This window comes from Bactrocera neohumeralis, chromosome 5 (assembly GCF_024586455.1).
Source record: "Bactrocera neohumeralis isolate Rockhampton chromosome 5, APGP_CSIRO_Bneo_wtdbg2-racon-allhic-juicebox.fasta_v2, whole genome shotgun sequence".
In the NCBI taxonomy this organism is placed as follows: domain Eukaryota; kingdom Metazoa; phylum Arthropoda; class Insecta; order Diptera; family Tephritidae; genus Bactrocera; species Bactrocera neohumeralis.
Window position 1 is genome coordinate 78,092,655 of NC_065922.1, and position 13,430 is coordinate 78,106,084.

Below are 13,430 nucleotides of genomic sequence, written 5' to 3' on the forward strand. Positions count from 1 at the left end.
ATACTGTTACTCATAACCAATATTAATTGTGTGTGAAATAATGATAATTGTGCTTTTCGCAACGCCAAATTGTAAGTATGATGGAACGAAGTGTAAACATGGTATATGTATTTGTAGAAACAAGGAAGGCGAAAATTATCTATAAAATTATTTACAGTAAATACTCAAAAACCGTTTAAAAGACCTTGTATAGGACATAGTGAATACAATTTTGATCTCTGAGTTATTATTATACCTCCAGTTCTTATATGAAGATCTTAAATATATTTTCCTTTCTAGACCCCAAATGAGTTTTAATATTAATTTAAGCCATTCCTTCCACACAAAGTATAAAATATTTCCTTTTTATTAAGGTCTTGCTTCCTTTCTAGACTTGCTATTTCACTCAAAATGCCACAGCCTTCTGAATAAAAGAATATATACTATATTTAATTAGATACTATTCCTAACTAAGCTCCTTCAGCATGCAAAGTCTACTTTCTTCTATATCTCGGGTAGTCGAAAAAGTGTTTTCGTATTTTTTTAATAGATGTCGTAGCAGTCGTATAGCTCCAGTGCTACCAATCACACTGTGACATACCATATAGTGTTGGAAAGGTGAGATTTTAAGCTGTATTTAATTATAAAAATTATATTCGGGGAAGTTGAAAGAAAGTTACAGCTGTTCAAAAATGTGTGAAAATAATCCAGAAATTCTGGAAATTTCGATGTGAAATATGCACCTCGCTCTGGTCGACATATAGTTGAAAAAGTCAATGAAATTGTGGAAAAGTTTGGCCAGGACCGTCACATAAGCAGCCATGACATCGCTAAGGAACTTAACATTCATCATGAAAAGGTTTTGAACCATTTAAAAAAGGTTGGCTACAAAAAGAGCTCAAGGTTTGGGTACCACATGAATTGCCTGTGAAAAATTTAATGGACCGAAGTAACATCTGCGATTCTTTGCTGAAACGAAATGAAATCGAACCATTTCTGAAGCGAATTGTAACAGGAGACGAAACCTGGATCAAATACCATTGTGCGAAACAGATCATAGTCCAAGCGTGTTGAAGCTCGGCAAATGCTCACAAAGCCAGGTTTGACGCCTCGAAAGGTTATACTAAGTGTTTGGTGGGTTTGGAAAGGAATCATCCACTATGAGCTGCTCCAGCCTGGTCGAACGATTGATTCTACATTTTACTATCAACAACTGATGAGATTGAAGAAAGCAATTGAAGGAAACGGCCAGAACTGATCAACAGGAAGGGCTTCGTCTTCCATCAGGACAACGCTAAACCACCCACATCTTTGATGACTTGGCAAAAACTGGAAGAGCTTGGCTGGGAGGTTTTGATGCATCAACCATAAAGCCCTGACCTTGCACCATCGGACTACCATTTGTTTCGGTCAATACAGAACTCCCTTAATGCAGTAAAGTTGGCTTCAAAAGAAGCCTGTGAGAATTACTTGTCGCAGTTTTTCGCCGGGAAACCAGTAAAAGCCGACAAAAATGGTACATATTTGGTTCATTAAAGTTCATTATATATATACAAAAATAAGTTGAAGTTTGATTAGAAATACGAAAAGACTTTTTCGACTACCCTATGTAACTATGTAAGTACATACACACCTCGAAGTGAATTTAGTTCTACTCAGTTTGGTTTTTCTTACTGCTGTCTTTATTTCTTTTCCGCCACTATGGTTCTTATAATAAATAATAGTATACCTTCAGGCGTCGGAAAATTTAATGTTTAAAACACATTGAATTTCTATATAACTCTCCATCACAAACATCGCATGCTTAGCACAATACATATTGCCTACTTTTAGGCGTCCGAATTTTCACAACTAACTGCATAGTTTGTTATTATTACTTATGATAATTGCTGTTTATATCTGTGTATTCTTATATCACGTAGCGTATTTTTTTGTTCCGAAACCCTTAAGGTGAAAAATAACTGTATTTTAAAAACAAATATTTATGTTTATGTACATACATACGTGGTACTCGTACTTATGCTTGTTGTCTCTTTTTCTCTCTTCCCACTCATCCGCAAACCTTAACGTCCATTCCCACAACTGTTCCGTCTAAACTCCCATATATTACTACAATTTAACACTATTCCAACATATGATTTCCAATATTCGCATTATCTCTGAATGAAAATCTGAACGGCTTAAATGCTTGTGTTTGTTGTTGTGTTTTGTTGTAACTTTTTTGAATTTCACAAAATTTTTACACAAAAACATTTCGAAATTGCATACTAACAACAAAATTGTTTATTGCTCATTTTATCTATTTTCACATGCTTAACCCTTACACCACCGAAATATATTGTCTTTGCAATCCTTTTTCCGCACGGTCACCACCGCCACATTTTTTTGTGGGTTTTTGTTTTATTTTCCTTTTACTTGATATCCTTGCAACCTCTTTTCCGGCTGCCCGCATTCTCGCCTTGCTCGTGTTTGTTTGTGACAACCCATTCAAGAAGTTGCCTGCTAAATTAACCCTCACAGAGGACTCACGCATCCTAACAACAGCTGCCGCACCCTCTCCAACGCCATCACCCTCGCCCTCATCGGGTCCACCATCTGCGCGTAGTACGCGTGCTAGTAAATGGGGGCGCCTTTTGGGCAGTTCAAGTGTCGATTCGGCTAGCGATACAAGTGCCAAGGTAGCAGTTTCGAGAAGTTTGAGCGCCCGCGAAAGTCTGCGTGAGAGCACTGCCCAAGCGCGGCAGAGCAGTACTTCGAGTAGTAATGGTGGACAAGGCAATAAAGTAATTACAAAAGCTTAAATAGATAATAATGAAAGTATTCTAAACAGAGAACAATTAAAAAAACTGTCACCATTTAGCTTTAAGCCTTGCACATTAACATCTTTAAACTGATTTCTAATTTAATTATTGGCTGTCTAGTATTTTTTTCTAAGTTCATATAATTTTCGTCATAATTTCTATTTTACTTTGATTCGAATACATTTCCGGGATAATAAAGGATATTTTTTAACAAAAGCTTAAAAAGCACAGTAAGCTTTTCTAAATCTCGGAACTTGAAACTTTGCAAAGCTTCACTAAAAATACCAAACAGTTACCAAAAGTTCAGATTCAAGAGTATTTCGAAAGACGATTTTTAAATAGTTGTAAAAGAGTACAGTTAAGTTTTGGAGCATACATGAAAATATTTATAATTTGAAAAGCTTTTAAGAGCAACTAAATTGATTTAGAGAGACCTAAGTCTCACTCTTAGTGAAGAATTAGTACGCGAAGCCTCTGCTAATCAGTCACAATTCACGAAATATTTTCAACGCTTTAGTACACTTCCATTAATCAGATCCTTGTCGCAACATTTCCGAGAGTAAGCTAGTTCAATTTCCCCGGCGCAATCGGTCCATTCAAAATCGCAAATCCTTTCTGGTCCTACTTAATGGCGTTAGAAAAGCACACCAATGGCTTTCCTTTGCAGAGCGCCGAGTCCTTAGAGACGAGCTTACAAATTATCGAGTTGAGGGACCCGCTGACAACCGCAGCTGTGGCGGCAGCAGCTGCAAAGCGCGTCAAGAGTTTGGAATCGCTGACTACCGCAACTGCGACTACTTCGTGGGTGGAACGCAAATGGCGACGCATACGCATACTGGATGTTAGTAAACGTAGCAGACTCAATCCACACTAGCTAAAAAAGCGAAATTATTGTATTTTTTTAATTTCTTTTTGACATAGAACAAAGTACAGAAAGTAGTTGGCAGCACTGGAAGATTTGTTATGTAGTGTCTGCTATGATTGTAAACCAGAGTTGCCACACATAGAATAAATGAAGATCTTGTCTTAGCTGCTAGTTATTACTTGGCTGTTTTGTTGATTAATTGTCTGCCTTCTTCAGTTATTTAAAGCTGGGTTATTGGTATGTACTTGTATCATTTATTTCAGTATGTAAATTCTGTTTTTTGAATATTATTTTGGCATTTACCCGAATGTCCAGTATAGTTTCTTATAGCAGTAAGTTTTAGTTTGAACAAATTACGCGCTCAATTGTTAAATAAAGAAAGCTAAATATAAAATCTAACATATTAAACAATAATTAATGAACGTTATTTCTCCCTTTCTCACTTCCCAAAAAAAAAATAATATGCATGCATACCGTTTGACCTCATCTACCCCGTAATACCGCAAAACCTTCACAATAATCATCTCCTATGCAACCCTGGACCTTCAAATGGCTGCAACACAAATTGCATCTTCCGTTCGTTGGCTTCGTGAAACATCGTGCTGCCACACGCGCACTGAGGATATGCTCATTTTGTTCTCTCGCTCTCGCACATTGCACACTTTTTAACTACGCTCTACATGTACGAACTTCTTACTGTTCGCCCATCGACATATTCACCCAACCCAACATAAAACAAATCATCACTGCGTGTTTATCGCCTATCCTACTGCCTGCCTGCCGATCCGCGGTTCTCAATTTCAACCACACCTTTACTTCCCTCTCATCACCATCTCGCTCTTTCTCTCTCTCTCTCTCAATTATATGAATGCATTCAGGTTTTTCCTAAAGCTCCTAAACTACAGGCCAGTCAAGCGGCGCTCGCGCGCCAGGATACAATCGACGAGGGCGGTGAAATTGACGCCTCGCCTCCTAGTCGCGACACGCGGCTAGTTGGGGAAAGTGGCTCGGCAGCAGCAGCAGCGGCGGCTGCACTGGCAGCTAAAGAGCGCAACCTTGCATTGGAGCGTGAAAGGCAAATCGAAATGGCTTCGTCACGCGCCACCACATCGGACACTTACGACACAGGTTTACGCGAACAGCCACCCACAATGGCGCAACGCGATTTGATCGCAACCATGTTGGATTTAAAAGTCGATGTCCGTCTGGAAATGCAGCGCATGCAGCAGCGCATCGGACGCATTGAGGACTTATTAGGCGAGCTGATGAAACGTTTACCAGCACAGGAATCTTCGGGTCAAACAACGCCAGCTGATGAGCTCGGACCCGGTAGTGGCGGTGGTAGCGCGCCTGGTGCGGCCGGTAGCACGGTACTGACCACACGCATTGGTGTGGTCGATGGCGGCGGTGGCGGCACACACTCGACCGCGGTTACGCCAGCTGCGGACACTGTGATAACAATTTCAACGGTGCCGCCCACGCCACCCATTAGCACAAGCGCCGCCTCGGGTGTAGTGGTACAGATCGGCGGTATAGGTGGTGGCGGCGCAGGAGGCGTTGGTGTGCCTACAACTACGACGTCCGCAACCGTGGCGGTAGGCGCAGGCTCCACGCCCATTCCACAAACACTCAGCCTGCTTAGCCCAGCACAGATGGGGTCAGCGGCGACACAAGGCGGCAATGGACTGGGACCGCTAATGCTGAAAAAACGGCGTTCGAAGAGCAGGAAGGCACCAGCGCCTCCCAAGCAGCCATCACATGTGCAGAGTCCAGAACAGCAGCGTTTGCTGGAAGAGGAACCCATTGTGACGCCCACGACGGTAGTGCCGGTGACGGCGCCAACAGTAACAACGCCAACAACAGCCACATCGAGCAGCGCAGCCACATCGCCCACAACGGCCGGACCGTCGTCCCTGGGCGGAGGTGGCAACACCAGCGGCACATCCAGCGGCAGCGGCAGTGGCGGTGGTGGACGCACCAAACGTGAATTTCTCTAGCCCAAGATATTGGTGCGTCATCAATCGGACACTGGCAGCAGCTTCGAGCAATAAAACGGCGAAGAAAGCAGACTGCGCAAGACGATGGCGTACAGCTGAAGGAAGCTGCGGAAGGCTTCATGTTCATTTTAGGCTGCTGCGGCTTTTGCTGGACTAAGTTTTAGCATAACTTAACTTAAGATGTATAAATTAATGTTTTTCAGTAATTAAATTTTCTGTCAACTAGAGTATAGAAGCTTTCGAAAGCTTAAAATTTAGCGCGCTAAATTGCGAACTGCGACACGCAAAGCATTTTGAAGCGTCAAGCAGAAAAATATTTGTGATAACCAACCAGATATTAATACTATGAAAATTATAAAAACAAAAACAAGCTATAAAAATTATATGTCACCTAGTTAAAAGCAAAAACAAGACCAGTTATAAGCCGCTTAGAAAATTTGTAAATTTATTTGTAAATATGTATGTATTACAAAGCGAGTCCAAATGCTCGCCTGTTGAAGCTGTGTAGATATATAATATGCATAAATAGATTATACATGCCAGACAAAGGCGAAGACGCGGAGGCAGAGGCCAAAACGTCTCGCAGTACAGTCATAAATAACTATAGATTAATTATAGATAATTAACGACGACAGCAGAAATACTTCGCTTGCTGAAGCTCCTTGCCTTTTTGAGGAATTGAATACCCACTAATTTGCAAAAAAAAAAACAAACAAACTTTATCTTCAACAAAGCTCGATTTCATTTTTCTACTGCTACTTGGCTGTGTAATTTTTCCGAACCACTTTTTTATGCTTTCGTGGCAATATTTTATTTCAGCTAATATAATTTTGTGGGCACGAGGTAAACTTTGCAAGCTCGAAACATCGCAATACAAAGACTATAGTAAACTTTGAGTTTAAAGCGCTCAACAGCAGCCTAACTTTTTTAATCTAGTTTGATACACATTCTCTATTAAAAACAATACAAGGACATTTTGTAAAATGTACAAGGCGTAGGCCCACATAATAAACTTCAAACATCGAAAACAGTCATTGAAAGCTTTTGAAAAGCTCACAATGCAATTACAAAAAGTTTAGGCTTTGCGAGCTTTTGGAAAAATACTAAGAACGGTAGACAAATGTCAGATTTTTCGCTTATGGAAATACAGCAACATATAAAGTGTTAATATCACGCAAAAAGCTCCTTAAGGCTTTCTACAAGAAAACTAAGAATTGTTATTTGCCGATTCTAGCCCTCACTGTACTCAATTTTGTTGTTTCATTTCGTTCAATTTAAGTACTCCACTTTGCGGTTATCCCGCTAGCTTGACTATGTAGTCCTTCATTTAAGCGCAGCCGATCTTCGTCGGCAAATTAAGCGTTCACAATGTTGCCATATGTTATTTTTTCATCTCAGTTTTAAGAACGAGAATATTGCATAATTAACTGCCACACAAACTAAAGCGAACGTTTTAAGAGAACGCAAAATTACAAGCAGAGAAAATACAATTTAATGAATATAAATACAAATACAAAATATGCAAACTTTGTACTACAGTTTTCATTTAGAAACCCGTCCTACAAATGGAGAACACACAGAATCAAACTGAGAACAAATTTAAGCAAACAAAAACAACAAAGACAACGGTACTGATTATTAAGTAAATAAAATATTAATGTTGAAAGTTATTTACAAACAAAGCAAATAGGAAAACAAAAACAACTACAACAAAAATTAAGCAATAAATGCAAAACTAATGCTCCATTAAAATAACTTAAGTAATTATAGTAATAATAAACTAAATTAAGTTCTACACAAGCAGAGCAGAAAACACAATTAAAATACAATATTTAACCGTTAAAGAAAATGAACAACAACCAAACGACAATCGAATTACAAAAGCAAAATAAAGTAATAATTTTTCTCAACTTTACTGTAAATACTTAGAGGTGGCAACACGCCATTTTTGTATATACAAGTGCATATACCCACAAACGAAGTTGGTTCAAAAAGAGGTGACTTTCAAGTGACAGCATTCGAGCTACAGAGGGATTAAAAGCTTTTCCTGAAATTGGATTTACTCAAAGTATTCAGAACAGACGCGTCAGTTTACCAGTAAAAGATGACTGTAAGAGGCAAATATTGATTTGTCAGAAGATCTAGTAGCCTGACGATATCAATGGAGAAATGCGAAGAAATTTGGAACAAAGAACATCCATATATGTATATAATGCGGTTGTCTGCAGTTCTGAATACTGAACCTCAAATTCTCTAACACAGAAGATACAGAAAACTCTTTAAGGGGCTTTACCAGTGTAACCCATGAAAAATTAAACGATTTTTGTAAATTTTTTTAACAGAAAGTACTCGATTGAATATTTCGAAGTTTTTTGCACATAATGAGATATATTCTCAGCTAAATTTTAAAATTTTTGTTTTTACAAAAATATTGAAAAGCAACGGAGTTATATGCTGTCTTTTGAGATGCCAAATTAAAGTTCCCCAACTGCTGACATGATTCTGGCCTAATGAGTTACTGAAACAAAAAATCAAAAAAAGTTATTAAAGTTTAAGGTATTTCCCATATAATGACCTATGATTTCTAAAAAATATCAAAAATTAACAAAACGGCATATTTCTGAAAAAAATTTCGATTTTTAGGTAAAAAAATTGTATTTTTTTTAATGCCAAATTGACAATTTTCAACCAATCAAGAAGATCGTAGGAATTGTATAGTAAATACATTCAAGAATACTTAGTTTCAAATTGAAGTCGATAAGTCAATTTCTCGTTGAGTTATGATGTCAGCAATTTGGAAAAATGTCGTTTCGAGAAAAACGCGTTTGAAGTTTCAGCTATCCGATTGATTACTGCGAGCGGTCGCTTTTAGAACGCTGCCATTCAAAAACTATTCAAGATACGACCTTGCCGATTTCACAGGATATTTTTGAAAACGAAGAAAAATAATCCATTTTATAAGACAGTCACCTTTCTTTGGCCACATAGCACACCTGCGTCTAATTGCCCCAAACAAAAACAAATGCTGTAATAGAACACGCGCTTGCAATGTAAATATAGGAGAACAAGGGTTTGAAAATTAGTTTTTGGTGCCTCGCATAGCATGGCATAGCATAATAAATACCAAATACTTGCATAATTATATATGTGATATTGTTAAGACGTGACGAAAATTGTGCGCGAGAGTATAGCAAGTAAATTGAAGCATGTATTTGAGGTTATAAATAGTTAAATGCAAAAGTTTTTCATTTAATTCATGAAATTAAGTTACCAACTTCACTTGTAAACAATTTGTAGCTTCTTCACATAGGCACATAAACAACAACATTTTGTTTTAGCAAAATTTCTAGCTTACAAAAATCTGTGGCATGCAAGCCAGCGCCTTAGATTGTGCTGCACTTGGTTGATTGCCTAAAGCGGTTTCAAAGCAGAAATACTCGTAGAACATTGAGTTCGAATATCTCAAAGTGCTCATATTTTAAAGATATCTCTTAGGACAACTGCATACAACTACACACTCACATATATACATACACATAGGTCGCTGAGGTCTAATAGAGCAATAAGTAAACAAAGTTAGGTAAATTATAAAAAAAATGTTGTTCGATGGTTGTTTTATATTATTAGAAGTTAAGGCGGCGCGGCATATTTCTTTGAGTACCTTTAATAATAACTAATTAATTGTAAGTTGTTGAAAAAATTCACGTTTAGATATAACTAGAGGCTAAATTTGTTAAACGTCTCTGTTACTGTACACAAATTTGTATAAGTCCAAGAAGAAAGTTAGAAAATTTTGACATTCATGTTTGACTTGACATTGACTTAAGAGGTTTTAGCATTTTTTAATTAAAATTATATGCGGTTGGGAACACCAGCTACATTTTTAAATAGTGTTTTTATACCCTGATTAAGATTGCCACGAAGTTTGCAACACACAGAGGGAGACGTGGTAGACCCTATAATGTGCACGGTTAATGGAGATGTCCGCTTAATAGAGTGCTCGTTTAATAGAGCTTTCACTGTATTTTTTATTTATGACTGATTTCCAACATCCTATCTTCTAAGTTGGTTCGAACTGGACATAGTGTGCTAAATTTTCCTAAAATCGTTGCAGTAGTTTAGGAGTCCATCGCGGACAAACAACGTGACACGTAATTTTTGTATTTAAAGATGAATGATCAATGTGTCAAGATATCGCTTAGTTTTTGAGATAACGATCTAAAATTTTACAACCGTTCTTTTCTCACTAAGAAGCTGTTCTTTTATCGGAACAGCTGATATCGGACCACTATATAATATAGCTGCCATACAAACTTAACAATCGGTATCAAGTACTTGTTTGGAAAGCTTTTTCATTCAAAGAGATATTTTCACGAAATTTAGCTTGGGTTCTTGCTTTAAACAATGATGCGATCTTCGTAAAGTTTTCAGATCGGATCGCTATTGCACTAGACCAAAGTTCTCTTAATGATACTTTTACATTTGTGAAGGGTATTATTGCTTTCAACTTTTTTCTTGTGTAACACAACTTTAAGTCTATACTTAAATAAAGAGGGATATGCTTATGAGCCAACGGTCGACTCGTAAACCTACTAGTGAGGCATGTTTAACAAATCAGTTGCGTAGGATCAGAGGCGGATCTAGAGTAGAATTTTCGGAGGGAACTACATAATTTTGTACTTGCAACTCAAAGTCCCTTTCTTCGCGGAGTGTCACTTATGATGGAAATAATGTATAACTCTTATCTTGATGCCCCTACGCAGGATTCTTCGCTATGTTATGTAACGTCTGTTAACGGCTTTAATGTTGTGATTTATTTCTGATAGTATATTTGACGTCTTCGGGGTATATTTTTCTGGGTTTTAAGTCAAGTTCAGTCAAGATTTGTGCAACTAATTTACGTTTTGGCAAGATATCTTTATTAGAGCATTACAAATTCATACACATAGTGCAAAATATGTACCAAAATACTAACTAACATACCAACTAACAACAATTTAAGTGATTTTTGAATAATCTGCGAGAATTTCGTTACCTGAGTATAGTCAACACTGTGCTAATTTGTTACTAATTTTTTAATAAAGAAATATATCTATATATAAATTGTTACAGAAGTGTTTACCCCCAACTAGGTTAGGCAGGTGGTTGCGCTACCAAGCTGGCGTGATAACGCACTTAGACTGTTACATACATATGTACAGTTTTTTGTGCAGCCAGATTGAAACTACTGTAGTTGGATATCAGTTATCGACTAAGCGCCTTGAGCCTATCACAAATCTGCTTGGGTGTTTTCTTTCAAAACCTTACTAACCCCAAATAGGTTCTTGGAAAGTATATATTTACTCACACTACATAAATATATTTATACAAACGACAAGCAATTCCAATATGGTATTAAATACATACATACACACATCTAATTTAAAATATTTAGTCTAAATTATTTGTAGTTGTAAATTGAAAATTATACTCAAAAAAATATATAATAGGAAATAATGCAAAACTGAATTAAATGTTATTAAAAATATCACAAACTTTTTGTTAATTAAAAAAAATGTAAATAAAACCTCTGTAAATACATAATTGTATAATACCGAAGGAAGTCAGGCAGTAAGCAGGGCGCTTGCTAAAACCGTTAGTTGCTTAAAACCATGTAAAAACAATGCAAAGTAATTTATAGATTACATACATATAAGTATATAAGCTAAAATATTTATAAATACTAAAAACGCTTAACAAATTCGTCAACTACGCGCGCATACGAAACTAGAAAAACGCTAGAAGAAGTGTAAAGAGGCAAAAACTAAAACTGAAACTAAAATTACGAGCAGACTAAGTAAAGCTTATAGCAGTAACTAGTAAGAGAAATATTCGAATATTTAGACATAAGCGAATTTGCGTTACATACACATACATACATATGTATGTATGTATGTATGTACGTTTTTCTGTTCGAAAGTTTTCCTTGCAAAGCCTTAAATTTGAAAAATATGCAAAAATTGTGCAATTAATTCAATTTATTTACTTGTACACACGTGTATTTAGGAATTGTTTCCGCGCGAAATGAAAAACAAAACTAAAATGTAAATAACAGTAAGTTAGCAGCCATCACGTGACGTAAACAAACGAAATTTTCAAGCAAATGCTGCGTGTAATTGCAAAGCTGAAGGGCAACTCGCACGGTAACGTCTCGAAAATGCTTTGCAACATTAACTAGAACGTAAAAAATAAGAATTCTTAGAAGAATACAAAGAAAATTTAGAGAAATACCAAAAAATACGCTTTTATACGCCATTAACACTATACAAATATCAATTATTTTTTAATGAAACCAAATCTCACGCAAGCAATGCCGAACTTCACCGCGCATTAACGGTAACGCACTGTAAACCGTTAGTTTGCGTATATGTATAGCATAGGAATGAGAAGCGAACGAGTTGAAAAGTTTTCTTTGAAATATTAGCCAACAAAAAGTAGTAGAAAATTCCTAAACACACCAGAAATGCATTGAAGAACTAGACAATTTTTACTAAAACACCGCAAAAGCTCGCTACACACTCACCACTAATTAAAGGCATAAGTCAGAAGAATGTCAGAAACAAAAACGCATGCTTAATGAAGAAAATCTAGAAAATATATTAATAAAGCAAATACATACATACATAAAGACACATTTAACGGAATAACTAAGATATTATATAAATTTTACAACTCAAAATAATGCAATAAAATTTAAAAAAATATGGAAGAAAACCAAGCCTTTTAATCCAGATCCTTAGGTTGATGTCTTCAATAAATGCAAATAATGGGGTAAATGGCCTCACCAAGGATCGAGGGCATTGATTGTGGGTTGGTGAATTCGCTAAATGCAAAAAAGGGTAATTAAACTCCAAATCATGAAAGCTTTCAAGGGAAGATTAAACCTGCTATTCAACTTCCCGCTTAAAATCTAATAGTCAACATTGAGAGGGGAAAAAACGCTCATTGACCGCGCGTTAGTGCTTTCGCTAAATGTAAACAAAGGGTTGATGTCTCTGCTAATTATGAACAAAGAGGTAACCACACCAAGCGTCACTAAACTCAGATTGGTGTCTCCGCCAAATGTAAACGAAAGCGTCATTGACCGCGATAAAAGGATAATTAACCTTGTCAACTGTCATTGATCTCTGGTTGGTGTTTAAGTATAAAAAAAAGAGTCATTGACATCACCAAGAATCTTTGATTACGGGTTGGTGTAAAGAAAGGGGTTATTGACCTTCCCAAGGATCCCTGACATCGGTTCGGTAACTTCGCTGATGGTAAACAGCTTTGGAATGTTATTGACTTCGCTAAAGGTAAACAAAGGGCCATTTACTTTGGTTGGAGTCTTCGCTAATTATAAACTATGACACCATTGGGTTTTCGCTAAAACAAAAAGCGGCACTTACATTGGATTTTTGTGTTCGCTAAAGGTAAGTCACTCACCGAAGGTCATATAAACCTCAATATAGCAAATATAAAAAATCATTTTTTCAATAAAAGTCTACATATCTCATATAGATCCAAATATAGCAACTTAGAAAATATTTCTCACATTAAAATATTTTTATAAAAATATAGTATACGATATCAAGCTTCTAAAACTAATGAAGATATACGAGTATCACAAATACAATAAAATTCTTAAAACACCCTTTTCTTCAAAGTGGCACCACTGTAAAGGGTTCTAAAAACACGTTTGACAGCCCGCTCTCGAATCAAGGAGTAACTTAGATTAGTTCCACTTCCAATTCTTATAGCTGTCGTCTA

General features: G+C 36.8%; 1 protein-coding gene across 15 annotated transcripts in view; it reads left to right on the plus strand.

Annotated features, from left to right (window-relative positions):
• LOC126759019 (potassium voltage-gated channel protein eag) overlaps nucleotides 1–12,395 on the plus strand; it is a 101,801-nt gene extending 89,406 nt beyond the window's left edge. For 8 of the 15 annotated variants that reach the window (XM_050473544.1, XM_050473550.1, XM_050473551.1 and 5 more), the window contains 3 exons: nucleotides 2,472–2,762; nucleotides 3,448–3,621; nucleotides 4,524–12,395. In XM_050473544.1, coding sequence (XP_050329501.1) covers nucleotides 2,472–2,762; nucleotides 3,448–3,621; nucleotides 4,524–5,642 — 1,584 coding nt within the window. In that variant the 3' untranslated portion in view covers nucleotides 5,643–12,395. The remainder of the gene's footprint in view (nucleotides 1–2,471; nucleotides 2,763–3,447; nucleotides 3,622–4,523) is intronic. The other 7 variants (XM_050473554.1, XM_050473556.1, XM_050473555.1 and 4 more) reach the window with 5 other exon arrangements.
• The last annotated feature ends 1,035 nt before the right edge of the window (nucleotides 12,396–13,430 follow it).